Raw genomic sequence first — 17,901 nt, 5'->3', positions numbered from 1 at the left:
CATATATGTAAGGTTAAAAGCAGTGAAAATTGGGTGACGTCCCACCAAATGTTCTCTCAGCTAGATCAGAAATGCAGACACAAGAAAAGAAACACAACACAAACACTTTTGCTAAGTGGCTTGACAACATCCTTGCTACGATGACTGTTCCCTAAAAATAGCCAGACGGGAGCAGCAAGAGGTGATGTCATATGCTTTAGCAATCTCAAGGAGAGGATGTAAGCCTGAAATAAATTTGGAACATCTAGAATGTTAGAGGCTTGCCTCAAACTACTCAGATAACAGTAAACTGTCCTAGAACCTGAGAGAAAGTATGGTTGACAACACTGCAGACAGGACAAACCATGTCCCTGTGTTGTCCTGAAAATCTGTTATTTCAGGAAAGTTTGTAACCTCGGTATGGAACTCTATCAGACAACCAAAAAGATGGATAACCAGAGGCTAGAATCAGCTGTTGTTTTGAGTGGCCATAGCCCATAGTGCTGTAAACAGGTTGTCCAGTTCTTCCATCCCCATTGTCCAGATGTCCAGTAGAAAAGCTGGCTGCAAAGCCATGGCTCCTCCACGAAACATAGGACACAGACAGAGGTCCCACAATCCATCTGGAAAAACACTCCCACAGAGAGATGAATAGAGAACAAGGGCCAGTCTGAGCTTGGCTTAAGGTCTACCTCATGCAAATACACAAATGGAATACTCTTCTCTTATCCCTGAACAACACCAAGGGATTTCTCCTTCTGTTTTTTTTTTTGATACGTGGATGAAATTTTATCAATACTTTGACTCCAAGTATAGATTTGTAAAAATGATTATATATTTTTATGCTTTACTAGGTAGCGTTATGCCAGCGCTAGTCGGCTGTACTTGCGCCAAAACGCTAGTATTTTTCATCTTATAGCTTGTTCGCCATCTTCTTTAAATAGTGAGCCAACATGTTTTCAGCACTTTTATTTCCATGACTGACCAAAACTAATTTTATCATGCTCTCTGTCATCTCTCTGCAGCAGACATATGGTGTGCAATATGTTTGGAACATCAAATCGCAATATAATCACATTATCAAATCACAATACATATGGAATCATGGGAAGCGTGAGAATTGCCATACATATCGTATCGGCACCTAAGTATCGTGATACTATCGTATCATGAGGTCCCTGGCATTTCCCAGCCCTAGTTATTTTGTCCTTTAAGTAGCAGGCAACTCTTCCCAAGGGCACTCTGTATTACCCCCTGAACTTTCTCACATTCTTTCTGATCCACTAATTAAAAAAGACCACAAGAAGCAATAAGACTATCAATAATTACTGTTCTAAGCTTAGGGATAACTGAAGCTTCTGCACATGTAATTTGAAAATAGACAAATCCACTCAGTTTAATTCTGTATTGGAAATGTTATTTATTTTAGCAGTGGGGGAATTGTCATTGACGCTTGCACAACTGCAAACACTCATGGGGTAGCCACCCACTGCCAAGTGTTCCATTTCACAACCCAAGACAATGCCAGAAATAGTACCTAATCAATGCAGAGTAGAGTATGTCTAACGGAAAGAATTCCATCTAAAAGTCACAGAACCTTGGTATGGATGCATTACATTACTTTGTATCAACAAATCCGCTTGTACTTCAGTGTATTTACTAAGGCTAAAAGGCACGCATGGACGAAAATGTACTTCATACCAAAGGCTAAGAGCGTTTTGTACAATTTAACCCGGCAATGCTACACACATGGATTGTGACCGGTATAGTGCACAGAGTCTTGGCACACGAAGCAGGGGGCACAGAGATTTGGCAACGGGGGCAGAGAGTACTGCTGAGGGCACACTGTGTTGGCACCAGACACAGCAGCCTGGTCCAAATCCCCCACTGGTGGCTCGAATCAGGTCGCAAGTCGCCTGTGGAGAGGGGAAAGGTTCTGGAAAGAGCTGGTCTTTAGAGAGACGGGCTGCTCACATACTTCCTCACACACCAACCACTCTTTCTACCATATTCATCTGCCACTGGAGGTCCATACCCAGGATGGGATGGATTTGAGAGAGTGAGACAAAGAAAGAGAGTGAGAGAAAGAAAGAGAGTGAAAGCAAAAAATAGTGAACATTTGAGAGACAGGGATTATATCCTTGGCGAAGAGACGCAACGCTGCTAATGTCCTGTGCTGCTCTTAGAGACATCGTCATGGTAGTTGTGTCGTCTCGTGACCTGCCAGGTCACTAGGTCGCTGTAGTGTTTGTTTAGTCTGCCTGGAAAGCAATCATTACAGTGTTTACAGTGAGCTGTAAGGGAGCGCTTAAAACCGCCCCATGATGCTGCAGAGTTGACAGGCAAACGAGCTAACCACTAATTCCTTTCAACTGGACCCATGCTACTGAAATAACTCTGACACACGACTAAGACATATCTCTGATTTGACAGATCCAATTACCCAGCTAAGGACACCAGCGCTCTCTTTGTCCAGGGTCTTCCTCTTGTCAATGAGCTTCTCCACTAATGATGTACTCCAAGTCTAGTACTGGTGGTTGTTTGGGATCATGACATTGTCAGTCCTCTACTCTGTTTGGTACAGCTCATACGGGGCCTCATCTGAACTCATCTCCTGCTAATCATGACAGTCTTGAGGAGGATGTTGCTATGGGGATGTTTGTGGCAGCCATAATGATGTTGTTTAACAGTGACCTGTGTTTGTGAAGGATCCCCTATCTCCTATTCCTTCCTGGCAGAAAAGTATTTGAGGAAATGTCTTCATGGGAAAGTAGTCTGTCAACAACTGAGCTGTCGAATGGATTCAAGACAAATCTTTCAGGAGCTGGCCCAGATAAGAGAAATGGATGGAGACATTAAAAAGTTATTCTGTTGTCTGGGAATTTCCTGTATCATTACTGTAGATGCCTAATGCTGAAATTATGTGCAGTTACATACTAAAAGCTTTGCAACACCAAAAAGTACAGCATGACCTGAATAAAATGAATGTACCAGGAAAATTGGAAAATTGAACAGTATTAAACAGAACTCTTCCTGACAAGACAATTTCTCAAAATCCACTCAACCCAGCCGGCACACATCAACCTGGTCTCACAGCATTTCATATTATTCTGTAAGAAAATTCAAGACACTCCATTTCGTATGATATGGTCCGTTTAGTATGGTATGTATTCATTTGTGGATGTCCATAATCAATTACGTATGATATGAACAAATATGTAAATGTATAATATGTTAAGAATTTCAAAAATGTACAAAATGTTACAAATTTGCAAAAACGTATGATATGATTATGAATTTCCAATTGGTTGTGGTTAACGTTAGCTAGGTGGCAAATGCTAACATTAGCTAGCTGGCTAACGTTAGCTAGGCTAGGGATTAGAAGTAGGGGCAGGGTTAAGGTTAGGAGTTAGGTTAAAGGGTTAACATTAGCTAGTTGCCTAACGCTAGCTAGGTTAGGGGTTAGAGGTAGTGGCTATGGTTAAGGTTTGGAGTTAGGTTAAATGGTTAAGATTAGGATTAGGGGAGGGGTTAGCTAACATGCCAAGTAGTTGCAAAGAATCTAAAAACTGGTTGAAAAGTTGCTAATTAGCTAAAATGCTAAATTGTCCGTGATGACATTCGAACACGCAACCTTAATTAAGGTCCTATCCATCCACCCCGACCAACCACCCTCCTTTTGTTTCTTGCCTTAAGTAACCTTCTGTCTTATATAACCATACCAAACGTAACATATCATACTAATTTGAGTGTCCTCGGATTTACATTTACTATGTTACGTCTAGTCTATGAGACCAGGTAACACACACACACACACAAATTCTTTCTTCCTACCGTTGCAGTCTTTAATCAGTGTAATGTCTCATAGGACTGACATCATGAGAGGCTGTCTAACATGCTCTAGATCACGGCTATTATAACCTTTGACCTTTGAGTCCCCCTATGGATTCAGAACGCTATTTCTTTATAGTCTCAGTACTGCTTGTAGTAGTCATGTATTGCCTGAAAACTGCAATTGTTCAGGCCCCTGCCATCAAGAGCGACTAAAACTGGCATCTTAAGGGCTAGACCTCATCAAAAAGTATTGACATAACCAAAGCCAAGTGTAAAACTTATAACCTTCCTCCTTCATTCAATCTTTCTTCATCCTCTCACTACTCCATCCTTCGGTGATTTGCATAATCTGATCCATTTTGTTTTTACACAGCTTGGTGTCTGCATGGCAGTGTGGGCCGTTGTGAGTTTCTTGTATTTTTCACTCTGTTCCTGACTAATGACAGAAAATTCCATTAAAAAAATCTATATCTGAAGCGTTGAAAACGTTGAAACAATGATCTGGTGGGTGCTGCTTCAGGAGCTGGGAGGCACTCCACTCAGACTGAATAAATAAAAACAGCTCTGCTGGCAGACACACACACACACACACACACATACACCCTCCAAAAAACTAAACAGAGAAATGGGAATAAATGAGAGCCAGGATCCAATGAGGCCAGACGCATCAGCCTAATTTCTCAGTCTGTTGCTCAGGTACAGAGCTGACAGAGAGCCAACATCAAGCTCAGACAGAACATGCAGGTCCAACTCCAAATTGACCGCTTTTTTGGGTCAAATATTTCCAGGAGAAACCAAAGGAAAAAGTTGAAGTGGGTTTGGGCTGTTACTTTAGAGAGACTCAATAACTGGAAGTAGCCTTTGCAAGCCAGAACAGCTCAAAGGAGTATCTCCTGTTTCTGTAACGTGAGGCAGCTTGATGTACAAGTACACTCCATGGACAAGACGCTAGTCTATCACAGGGCCTTCCCCCAATCTATCTCCTTAGGGCCAAGCAGAGATGCATCAGGTCCCATTTTTATAGTCTTTGGTATGACTCGGCCAGGGATCAAACTCCCAACCTTCCAATCTCTGGACAGATACTAACCACAAGGCCACAGAGTTGGTTTTACAATACTGTTAATGCTACGCAGGTTGTGAGTGCTTCTAGCTGAGAGAATAGAGGAATCAATCTATTCGTGATAATCAATGAACAAACGCATGCTTGCCCAAACACACACAGCCTGAGCAGCTCTATACTTGCTCTAGGCCAGACCTTTGGGTCAGAGGGCTGCTAGCTAACATATTGGTTTATTAATTAGATGTGCTATTCTGTTTACTTTTGGTAGAGCTAGATCTTTTCAGATTGGCCCTGGACCAGGTGTGCACTTGAGGAAAACCAAATTAGGAAACCTTATGGACTCCGCAGAACTCTGTAAAAAAACACCACTTACAGTAAACCTTGCATAACTCAGTCCAGAACACATCCACTTACTAAACAGGTCTTTTAATTCAGTTGACCAACTCACTCTTACTGAAAACCAATAAAACACAAACTCTTATAGAATGCATACCAGAATCTCTATACATTTCAGGGTACTTCCTGCTCTACCTGTTGCTTAGATCTGTCTGTCTACAGTGCAGCTAATTTATTGCTGAAACTAATTTCTTAGGATAATAGAACCTTCATACTTAACACTGAAAGCTATTAAGTGGACATTAGCAGCATATTGTGGTGTTATACACCACACACTGAGAGAGCAAACTACTACTCTGTGCTGGCTCAGAGGTTCTTCCTACCTCCTGATCCTACAGAGAACGCAGGGAGTGTACAACCCCGCACAGTGCACACACAGAGAGCACGCAGAGGTCACACACCACCTGTGTCTGGGTACAGACGTGAGACAGACATCAGCGGACACATCTGGAGGGAGGCAGGGAGGAGTATAGGCGGAACAGACGGAAGGGAATTCCTGGGCTGGCTTATCTCTCACAGCTGACACACGGGTCACCAAGGTTGGCGATGCGGGTAGGGTAGTATTTTTTATTTTTAGGAATAGGGTGGTGGGAATTTTGTCAGGGACACAGATTAAGATGGACAGTAGAAGTGAGGTGATGAGGAAAATCAGAGTTTTGATGTTTATAGTGGGTGTGTTTCAAAGGAGTGATGGGAGTGAGTGCAGTACACAAAATCAATGAGAATATCCTAATGTCAAAGTGTATGTACTATCTCAGTAGCGTTGCAGTGAAATCTGATAGATCTCAGGGGTCTTATCCCTACTGGTCTAGTCTATGCATCTATGGTGGTCCATCAAACCTGGTAGACTAAACTAACCAGAGGGAGATCATGTCTCCTGCACAGTGTCCAAGCCAAAGAGTGTAAGTTACACATGCAAACGCAATGATTAAGCCAAGTATAAAATACTTGAAGGCCTATGGCTGCTTCAGACCTAATACCTGGCCCAAGCCTCCTTGCTTCTGGAAATGCTTAGCTTGTACTGTATATATATGAACCGTGTGTATATATGCAGTTGAATTCACAAATACTCCACAGGATTCCCAGTTCTCATGCCTGGTGTTATATTCCACAGTCTGGAAGAGAAAAAGGCGTTGAGAGAAAAAAAACCCTCTCAAGTCCACTTCACCGTCATTCTTTATCAACTATAATCACTCAACTCTTCAGAGAGACTAAACCATAAAAGTGCCTCGACATTTGTTTGGTGAAATATTTTTTCCCCTCCATGAAACTGTATCAGCCCTCATACTGTAGAATCGTTTCCCATAGCTCTTACTAGTCATGGGCAAAGCATATGCTAGCTGAGAAGCAACACATCTGATCATTGTTTACTCCATATGTTAATGTACTTGTATCTTCCCAAATTCACACAAACCATTTCACTAGTCCCCAAACATCCATATTCCTTTGGAAGCCGAGATGCCTGTAGTGATGAAGGTCTGATGTAGGGCTTTAGGATGTGCAGTGGAATATAGAATGATGACTTACTGGTTTTTTTCTAGTGCCAGGACCAGTTGTTCACCTTCCGCCTCCACCACTAGCTTCAGTGATGCAGGATGACTCTAGAACACAAACACAGGACACCAGAGGTGAGGGGACGGGACACCCAGCACGGCTGACACATACTGGACAGGAAGTATGCGGGCATGCTGGGAAAGGGCCAGGAACAGGGATTCCAGTTCCCAGATCCATTGCATTGGTGGTTGTCATGACTACGGCCCTGTTTTCCTGACTACGTAACCCGAACAGGGAAAGCTCTGGACTCTAGACATGACAGCTGACTTTTTGATGAGCACATACACTACCGTTCAAAAGTTGTGGTCACATAGAAATGTCCTTGTTTTTGAAAGAAAATCACACTTTCTGTCCATTAAAATAACATCAAATTGATCAGAAATACAGTGTAGACATAGTTAATGTTGTAAATGACTATTGTAGCTGGAAACGGCTGATGTTTTTTATGGAATATCTACATAGGCGTACAGAGGCCCATTATCAGCAACCATCACTCCTGTGTTCCAATGGCATTTTGTGTTAGCTAATCCAAGTTTATAATTTTAAAAGGCTAATTGATCATTAGAAAACCCTTTTGTAATTATGTTAACAATAACATAAATCTGTCTGTCGCACAGTTTATGACAGGCTCTCAGATACTGTATCACACACACACACACATTTCGGCTGCACCTTGAAAGATGAAGATAGACAGACAGGCAGAAATAAAGATAGACAGATATGCAGAGATAAAGATAGTGTCACGCCCTGGCCTTAGTATTATTGGTTTTCTTTATTATTTTAGTTAGGTCAGGGTGTGACATGGGTAATGTTTATGTTTTGTTGGTTTTGGGTGTTTATGGTAAAGGGGTTGTGTATAGTATATGGGTTTGTGTGGAGTACAGGTTTCTAGTATTGTCTATGTATGTTTAGTTGTCTAGGAGAGTCTATGGTTACCTGAATGAGTTCCCAATTAGAGACAGCTGATTTCGGTTGTCTCTGATTGGGAGCCTTATTTAGGGTAGCCATAGGCTCTCATTGGTTGTGGGTAATTGTCTATGTAAGAACGTTTGTAGCCTGTTATGTTTGTGCACAACGTTTGTAGCTTCACGGTCGTTTTGTTGTTTTGTTAAAGTGTTTTGTTCGTGTTCATCTTCGTGTTGTTATAATAAAAGAAGATGGCTTATTTTCCAAGTGCTGCATTTTGGTCCGTTAATCCGCCACACGATCGTGACAGAATTACCCACCATAGGACCAAGCGGCATGACCAGCGGCAACAGGAGCAATACAAGGATTTATGGACATGGGAGGAAATTTTAGACCGGGAGGTACCAGGAGAATATAACCGCCCCAAAGCTGAGCTGGAGGCAGCGAAAGCAGAGAGGCGGCGATATGAGGAGCTAGCTCGGAGGCAGGAAAAGGAACCTACAAAGGATCTGGGTTACACTACGTGGGAGGAGATCGACAGGTGGGCGATCAACCCAGGGAGAGTGCCGGAGCCCGCCTGGGATTCTCTGGCGCAGTGCGAGGAGGGATACCGGCGAATGGAGGCAGCACGACGAAGCGGTAGGAAGCCTGTGGGAAAACCCAAAAAATTTCTTTGGGGGGGGCTTAAAGGGAGAGTGGCGAAGTCAGGTAGGAAACCTGCGCCTACTCCCTGTAATTACCGTGGAGAGCGAGAGTACGGGCAGACACCGTGTTACGCAGTAGAGCGCACGGTGTCTCCTCTACGTGTGCATAGCCCGGTGCGGGTTATTCCACCTCCCCGCACTGGCAGGGCTAGATTGAGTATTGAGCCGGATGTCATGAAGCCGGCCCTACATATCTGGCCACCAGTGCGTCTCCTCGGGCCGGTTTACATGGCACCAGCCTTACGCATGGTGTCCCCGGTTCGCCTACATAGCCCGGTGCGGGTTATTCCACCTCCCCGCACTGGTCGGGCAACGGGGAGCATTCAACCAGGTAAGGTTGGTCAGGCTCAATGCTCAAGGGAGCCAATACGCCTGCACGGTCCGGTATTTCCGGCGCCACCTCCCCGCCCCAGTTCAGTGCCACCAGTGCCTACACCACGTAACAGGCTTCCAGTGTGTCTCCAGAGCCCTGTTCCTCCTCCACGCACTCGTCCTATGGTGCGTGTCTCCAGCCCGGTATCACCAATTCCGGCACCACGCACTAAGCCTTTTGTGCGTCTCCAGAGTCCTGTGCATCCTGTTGCTGCTCCCCGCATTAGCCCTGAGATGCGTGTCCCCAGTCCGGTACCACCAGTTCCGGCCCCCACGCACTAGGCCTAATGTGCGTCCCCAGGGTCCAGTATGCCCTGTTCCTGCTCCCCGCACTAGCCCTGAGATGCGTGTCCCCAGCCCGGTGCCACCAGTCCCGGCACCACGCACCAGGCCTACAGTGCGCCTCAGCCGGCAGGAGTCTGCCGTCTGCACAGCGATGACTGAACTGCTCGTCTCCCCAGCGCCATCTGAGCCATCCGTCTCCCCAGCGCCATCTGAGCCATCCGTCTCCCCAGCGCCATCTGAGCCATCCGTCTGCAATGAGCCTGCAAAGCCGCCCGTCTGCCATGAGCCTGCAAAGCCGCCCGTCTGCCATGAGCCCACTGAGCCGTCCGCCAGACAGGAGCCGCTAGAGCCGCCAGCCAGACAGGATCTGCCAGAGCCGCCAACCAGACAGGATCTGCCAGAGCCGCCAACCAGACAGGATCTGCCAGAGCCGCCAACCAGACAGGATCTGCCAGAGCCGCCAACCAGACAGGATCTGCCAGAGCCGCCAACCAGACAGGAGCAGCCAGATCAGTCAGCCAGCCATGAGCAGCCAGATCCGTCAGCTAGCCATGAGCAGCCAGATCCGTCAGCTAGCCATGAGCAGCCAGATCCGTCAGCCAGCCATGAGCAGCCAGATCCGTCAGCTAGCCATGAGCAGCCAGATCCGTCAGCTAGCCATGAGCAGCCAGATCCGTCAGCTAGCCATGAGCAGCCAGATCCGTCAGCTAGCCATGAGCAGCCAGATCCGTCAGCTAGCCATGAGCAGCCAGATCCGTCAGCCAGCCATGGGCCATCCCTCAGTCCGGAGCTGCAGTCCCTCAGTCCGGAGCTGCAGTCCCTCAGTCCGGAGCTGCCATTCTTCAGTCCGGAGCTGCCCCTTATCCTGGTGCTGCCCCTTACCCTGGTGCTGCCCCTTACCCTGGTGCTGCCCCTTACCCTGGTGCTGCCCCTGACCCTGGTACTGTCCCTGACCCTAGTACTGCCCCTGACCCTGGTACTGCCTCTTACCCTGGTACTGCCCCTTAGTCCGGAACTGCCCCTGAATGCAATGGGGTTAAGGTGGAGGGGGGTCGTTTGGAGGAAGCCTAGGAGGTGTTTAGGTACTGTGGTGACGTGGGGACCGCGACCAGAGCCGGAGCCGCCACCGTGGATGGAAGCCCACCCAGACCCTCCCCTAGACTGTGTATGGTGCGCCCGGAGTTCGCGCCTCAAGGGGGGGGTTATGTCACGCCCTGGCCTTAGTATTATTGGTTTTCTTTATTATTTTAGTTAGGTCAGGGTGTGACATGGGTAATGTTTATGTTTTGTTGGTTTTGGGTGTTTATGGTAAAGGGGTTGTGTATAGTATATGGGTTTGTGTGGAGTACAGGTTTCTAGTATTGTCTATGTATGTTTAGTTGTCTAGGAGAGTCTATGGTTACCTGAATGAGTTCCCAATTAGAGACAGCTGATTTCGGTTGTCTCTGATTGGGAGCCTTATTTAGGGTAGCCATAGGCTCTCATTGGTTGTGGGTAATTGTCTATGTAAGAACGTTTGTAGCCTGTTATGTTTGTGCACAACGTTTGTAGCTTCACGGTCGTTTTGTTGTTTTGTTAAAGTGTTTTGTTCGTGTTCATCTTCGTGTTGTTATAATAAAAGAAGATGGCTTATTTTCCAAGTGCTGCATTTTGGTCCGTTAATCCGCCACACGATCGTGACAGATAGACATGCAGAGACAGAACAATCATTATTTTGTCCCAGTCAGATAAGGGGAAATCCATCGTAACAGAGTGATGCTGAGACTCATATTTTTCACCTTAAAATGTATGCCAAACAAAAACCAAAGATTGCGAAGCTAAACAAACCATACAACTCTATTTAACAATGTCCACAGAAAAGTTTACAAAAACATATTTACTTGAACAGTGCAGATGTAAAGTTTGGTAATCAAATGACGGTTTGGTAATCAAATGCCGTCATTCTGTTACAAATGTTGTATCTGCACTGATCTTCAAGTGAACGTGTTTTTGTAAAATGTTCAGTAGAAATTGTTAAAAGTAGTCCTTGTGCATAGAGTTGTATAGTTTGTGGGTCCATTTGTGGTTTAGAAGGCAGGGCGGTTCATGTCAGGTATTCACCCAATTGTCCTGACTCACCACCACCAAGATATTGGCTTGCTACTTCTTGTGGCACCGCGCACAGTTCAATAAAAACTAAAGGGGTGGAGTGAAAAATGAGTCTGGTATCATCTCTGATAAAATAACCAATTTGTTAAACTCAATATGTTGGAATGGTCAACATGGCTATAACAGCTGGCTTGTGAACTATACAAATACACATTGTTGTTAAACTCAATTGATTATGTAGTGTCATGACAATGGAATACCTCTCTAATAAAATAAAATTAACTTTCACCAAAATTCTGTCCTAACTAAATAACTAGAATCTATTGTTCCAGACAAAGCTATAATATAACACATTCTGATGAATTACTGGTGCATCACTGGCAGCTCTCATGACTCCTTCTCATTTCAGAGATTTTGTTGATTTGCTAATACCCTCCCCATGTCAGCCAAGTAAAGCACAAGCTCAGCATTCAGGGAGAGTGTGTAATTGAGACACTAACATAGAAAAAAAAAAAAAAAACACCCCCTCAGAGGGTGTGGTATTTCCTCCAGCTAGGAAAAACCTATCCACTCATGTATAATCTGAGGGATACATCTTGGAAAGCCATGGCTGTTTTAAATATTCTGGGAGTACTACTCAACACCCACGCGTTTCCCTTGTCGGGAATGGTTTCCCTATGGTGAAGTGGGGGATCCCGGATTTCAAAAATCTATTTCTCTCACTAAGTCCTAGTGGGCTGAACGCATTGGGTTTCCCCGTCTGAAGCTACCCTAATATACCCTAAAACCAGATACTCAATTGCAGAACGTGCTTAAAGACCCCATGTAATATCAGAGATTAAATGTGCTGATTTACCTGGTTTTAAGAACTCAATGGATTTCAGGCATTACACATGGTTCATTGAAAGAAACTCTAATACGTCTTATATATCTTTGCTTTGCTTGCAGTTCTGGTATGTCAAGGATAACAAGTGTTAGGGTGCATTTGCTAGCCATCCGCAACTACGCTCACCCTTCCAATACATTTTAGCACAATGGTGAGATGGTTTCAAATCCGGTTGCTACCTGACTTTGTTACAAAACCAGACAGTTTAGGGAAAAAAGGCAGTCTTCTGCCAGTGGTAAACCATTTCAAAATGTTGCTTTTCATGCACTGCTGATTTGTAGAGTATAGGAGCCTGGCGAGTTGGGGGAATAATTTCACAGTGTGTGGAGCCTCAGGGCCTAGCTCATACTAAACAAACAACAGAGGGGCCATTCAACGCCGTGGGGAGCGAGCTTTGAGGAAAAAGCACAAAGGGGAATCAGCCGAGGATAAACAGAAATGGGGAATTATTAGGAGCTCACGACTGGAACAACACAGGAGACCTGAGGCAGGTGAGGAAGGCAGACTAGCATCTACTCTTGGCTGAGCTATAGTAGGAGCAGCTTATTAGCATTAGCCAAGGCCGCTAAGTGGCCGCTTTATGAATATTTACCCTGGACTTGAGCTGGCTGAGTGGTTTGCGCTGCCGCCCTTCCAGCAGGAGAGGTACCGTGGTGTCATAGCGTTGGGGCTTAGGGACAGCGCTGTGCAGCACACTCTGGTCCAAGCTTTTCCCTGTTAAAAGATCAATAACAGTGATTAATGATGTGATGTGATGTAATCAATGGAAATGGTTTGTACTGAGTGGGTATGGTTAGCGCGAGTCTATCTGGTCTCTGTTAAGTACTGCTATCACTTGACCTGAGGAGGCCTAACTGAGAGCATGTATATTACTGTATAATGAGAATGACATAACACCTGACTTCAATGGTTGTGGCGGCAGTCAACCATGAGATTATGGAGAATGACATACCATTGTTTTTTTTGTTTTGTTTTTTTCGGGGGTGGATCAGCTTAATATTGCGGAAAGAATGTTGCTTCCAATGTAATTGTCTGCATCATTTCCAATCCCCCATATTCTTTTGGGTAAATATATATATCCATTCACGTATGCATACATATACACATATATACATACACATACCTACATAGACATACATACTTTTTTTTAAAGAGTATACCTTTATTATTATTCCCCGCAAACCCTACCACCGATCCCCCAATTGGAGTAAACTGATAAACATTTCTGTTTTTACCTTCAATTTATACATCTTATACACATTTTAGAGACACAGTCTACTTTATAATAGTTCTCTCTTGTTTGTTCTTAGTCCTTCCTCTATTTCTGTTGTCCATCCAGTTTGATTTCCACTTGTAACTGTGCTATTTCACAATAGCTCCGCACCTATACACATTTCACAGATCCCGTATGCCCTACATTGCTTATCTTGTTATTAGTCCCACCCTTCAGCTCCACTCAACCTTTCCCATCTATCTTCCAACATCATCCATTTCGGATTTTTATTTGCCATATATTTTTCAACTGTGCTGTGATGCTTCACAAAAGATTTGAATCTTCCTATTCTCATTGCTTCCACGGATTGTAAATTTAAAAATAAACATTTTTGCTAAAATAATTATTATATTATTGATTGATTGATTGATTGACTATGGCTTTTCAAATCCCCCAGTATTGCTATCTGTAGCGTTAGTTCTACGCAAATGTTGCAATTCTTCAACCATTCCTGGACCTGTGACCAAAAACGAGCTACATGCGGACAATACCAAAATAAATAGTCTAATGACTCTGCCTCCTCACAGCAGAATCTGCAGAGCTGGGAAGATTGTATCCCCCATATATATAACATTCTATTAGTTAAGTATGATAACAATGGACATACCATTGTTATCATACTTAAAATGTTAGTCTTTTGAACATGTGATTGTTTCATCATTTAGCTTCAGGCCACCTCAAGTAAAATGTGTTGCTCTATTGAATGGTTAATCAACCAGATTCAGCTGCGGAGTGATTTTTCTTGAGCAGATGGTCAGAGGGACGGAAAATAATTACAAACAATTTGTAGACTACAAAGTGACCGAAGCTCAAAAGTATGTGGACACCTGCTCGTCGAACATCTCATTCCAAAATCATGGGCATTAATATGGAGTTGGTTCCCCCTTTGCTGCTATAACAGCCTCCACTCTTCTGGGAAGGCTTTCCACTAGATGTTGGAACATTGCCGCAGGGATTTGATTCCATTCAGCCACAAGAGCAATAGTGAGGTCGGGCACTGATGTTGGGCAATTAGGCCTGGCTCGCTGTCGGCGTGCCAATTCATCCCGCAGGTGATCTATGAGATTGTGGTGCGAGCTCTGTGCATGCCAGTCAAGTTCTTCCACACCAATCTCGACAAACCATTTCTGTATGGATCTCGCTTTGTGCAAGAGGGCATTTGTATGCTGAAACAAGAAAGCCCCTTCCCCAAACTGTTGGCACAAAGTTGGAAGCACAGAATCGTCTAGAATGTCATTGTATGCTGTAGCATTAAGATTTCCCTTCACTGGAACTATAGGGCCTAGTAGAACCATGAAAAAAATCCCCAGACCATTATTCCTCCTCCACCAACCTTTACAGTTGGCACTATGCAATCGGGCAGGTAGCATTCTCCTTGCATCCGCCAAACCCAGATTCGTCATTCGGACTGCCAGATGGTGAAGCTTCATTCATCACTCCAAAGAACACAGTTCCAATGCTCCAGAGTCTAATGGAGGCGAGCTTTACATGCTTGGCATTGCGCATGGTGATCTTAGGCTTGTGTGTGGCTGCTGGGCCATCCCAACAAAAATCCCTGAGCTTTTCAGTAAGGCCATTCTACTGCCAATTTTTGTCTGTTGATTGCATGGCTGTGTGTTCGATTTTATAAACCTGTCAGCAACGGGTGTGGGTGACAAAGCCAAATCCACTGATTTGAAGGGGTGTCCACATACTCTTGTGTACAGTATATAGTGTATAATACTTGACTAAAACATAATATTTTCAAACCTTGCTTACATTTGTATACGATCACATATATCTCTCTATTATGGATGGGAATACTTTGGAACAGATTTCCAAAATTAAAATCACTGATTTGCCTTGTTATTTTTTTACAGTAATTTATGTCCAACCCCCCCAAAAATCGATAGCATTTGGGGAAACCCGCTCTATTGTTTAAATTACCTTGAATTTATTACACACTAAATGCCCCATTTATGTAAGGGTATTAGGTCACTTGAGTGAACCAAACTGACCTACTATGGGCAAAAAAAAACATTCACATTAAATAGAACTACTACACAGATCCATTTTTTAAACAGACAATAAAGAGACCCTCAGACAAATTGTACAGCACTGTAGACATATTACCTTTAGATATTGCCTTTTCCAAACACAATGCAAGCTCTCTATTATTCTACTCTGAAACAGTGGTGTCCCCAAAGGGTATCTGTCTCTGCAGTAAGACCACAGACACAACATCAATAATGGATGGTTTCACACAGCTCACCGGGAACACAGCTTTACCAATATCTCTCAACAGCACTACTGCACAAACCAACCTATTGCTGTGCTGTACATTAAAGCTCTTACTCTGGTATACTGGGAATCAATATGAAGCTCTTTGTCCCCCAATGTTTTGTTCTATTGTAAATCTATTATTTGAGCATCAAAAGCAACTTCTTTACCCTCCTGGTAAGGTGAATTCCCCGGGGGTAATACACAGTTAGCTAGTTAGACAAGCTAGACACACACAGAAAATGCAGTACTTGAGGAAGCTGTCCATTTGAGTACGTACAGTGCCTTCAGAAAGTATTCACACCCCTTGACTTTACAGCCTGAATTTGAAATGGATAAAATGTAGATGTTTTGTCACTGGCCTACACACAATATCCCATAATATCAAAGTTGAATTATGTTTTTAGACATTTTTACAAATTCATTAAAAATTAAAAGCTGAAATGTCTTGAGTCAATAAGTATTCAACCACTTTGTTATAGCAAACCTAAATAAGTTCAGGAGTAAAAATTTGCTGAACAAGTCATAAGTTTCATGGACTCACTCTGTGTGCAATAATAGTGTTTAACATGACTACCTCATCTCTGTACCCCACACATACAGTTAATTGTAAGGTCCCTCAGTCGAGCAGTGCATTTCAAACACAGATTCAACCACAAAGACCAGGAAGGTTTTCCAATGCCTCACAAAGTATGGCATCTATTGGTAGATGAGTAAAATAAAAAGCAGACATTGAATATCCCTTTGAGCATGGTAAAGTTATTAATTACACTTTGGATGGTGTATCAATATACCCAGTCACCACAAAGATACAGGCATCCATCCTAACTCAGTTGCCAGAGAGGAAGGAATCTGCTCAGGGACTTCACCATGAGGCCAACGGTGAGTGTAAAACAGGTACAGAGTTTAATGGCTGTGATAGGAAAAAACGATGAATGGATCAACAACATTGTAGTTACTCCACAATAATAACCTAATTGACAGAGTGAAAAGAAGGAAGCCTGTACAGAATACAAATATTCCAAAACATGCATCCTGTTTGCAACAAGGCACCAAAGTAATACTGCAAGAAATGTGACAAAGCAACAAACTTTTTGTCCTGATTACCAAGTGTTATGCTTTGGGCAAATCCAATACAACACATTACTGAGTACCACTCTCCATATTTTCAAGCATAGCGGTGGCTGCATTATGTTATGGGTATGCTTGTAATCGTTAAGGACTGGGGAGTTTTTCAGGATTAAAAAGAAACATAATGGAGCTAAGCATAGGCAAAATCCTAGAGGAAAACCTGGTTCAGTCTGCTTTCCACCAGACACTGAAAGATTAATTCACCTTTCATCAGGACGATAACCTAAAACACAAGGCCAAATCTACACTGGAGTTGCTTACCAAGAAGACAGTGAATGTTCCTGAGTTGCCAAGTTACAGTTTTGACTTAACTTCTCTAGGGTAGGGGGCAGCATTCGGAATTTTGGATGAAAAGCATGCCCAAATTAAACTGCCTGCTTCTCGGGCCCAGAAGAGATGATATGCATATAACTGGTAGATTTGGATAGAAAACACTCTAAAGTTTCCAAAACTGTTAAAATAGTGTCTGTGAGTATAACAGAACGGATTTGGCAGGCAAAAACCTGAGAAAAATCAATTTGGGAAGTAGTCTTTTTGGGGGTTTTCTAGTTTTCTATTCAATGCCATTACAGTATCCATTGACTTAGGACTCAAATTGCAGTTCCTATGCCTTCCACTAGATGTCAACAGTCTTAAAAAATTGTTTCAGGCTTATATTCTGAAAACTGAGGAAGTAAGAGCAGTCTGAATGAGTGGACCCTAAAGTGTCACAGAGCTTTTTCATGCCCACGAGTGTGCCTTTCTTGTTTACCTTTTATATTGACGACGTTATTGTCCGGTTGAAATATTATCGATTATTTAGGCTGAAAACAACCTGAGGATTGAATATAAACATAATTTGACATGTTTCTATGAACTTTACAGATACAATTTGGATTTTTTGTCTGCCTGTTTTGACTGTTTGAGCCTGTGGATTACTGAAGAAAACGTGCAAAGAAAACAGAGGTTTTTGGATATAAAGAGACTTTATCGAACAAAAGGAACATTTATTGAGTAAATGAATGTCTGCTGTGTGCAACCATATGAAGATCATCAAAGGTAAGGAATTCATTTTATCTCTATTTCGGACTTGTGTAACTCTTCTACTTGGCTGGTTACTGTTTGTAATGATTTGTCTGCTGGGCTATTCTCAAATAATCGTAAGGTATGCTTTCGCCGTAAAGCATTTTTTAAA

The 17,901-nt window shown here is 43.4% G+C and overlaps 1 protein-coding gene across 8 annotated transcripts in view; it reads right to left on the bottom strand.

Annotated features, from left to right (window-relative positions):
* LOC129836381 (disintegrin and metalloproteinase domain-containing protein 12-like) overlaps positions 1 to 17,901 on the bottom strand; it is a 138,083-nt gene that overhangs the window by 76,365 nt on the left and 43,817 nt on the right. For 4 of the 8 annotated variants that reach the window (XM_055902463.1, XM_055902460.1, XM_055902461.1 and 1 more), the window contains 2 exons: positions 12,657 to 12,778; positions 6,797 to 6,870 (listed from right to left, as the gene is read on the bottom strand). In XM_055902463.1, coding sequence (XP_055758438.1) covers positions 6,797 to 6,870; positions 12,657 to 12,778 — 196 coding nt within the window. Of the gene's footprint in view, positions 1 to 6,796; positions 6,871 to 12,656; positions 12,779 to 17,901 lie in introns of those variants that run through there. The other 4 variants (XM_055902464.1, XM_055902465.1, XM_055902467.1 and 1 more) reach the window with 3 other exon arrangements.

Source organism: Salvelinus fontinalis, chromosome 37 (genome assembly GCF_029448725.1).
Source record: "Salvelinus fontinalis isolate EN_2023a chromosome 37, ASM2944872v1, whole genome shotgun sequence".
NCBI classification, from domain to species: Eukaryota; Metazoa; Chordata; class Actinopteri; order Salmoniformes; family Salmonidae; genus Salvelinus; species Salvelinus fontinalis.
This window is presented reverse-complemented; position numbering and strand designations above follow the sequence as displayed.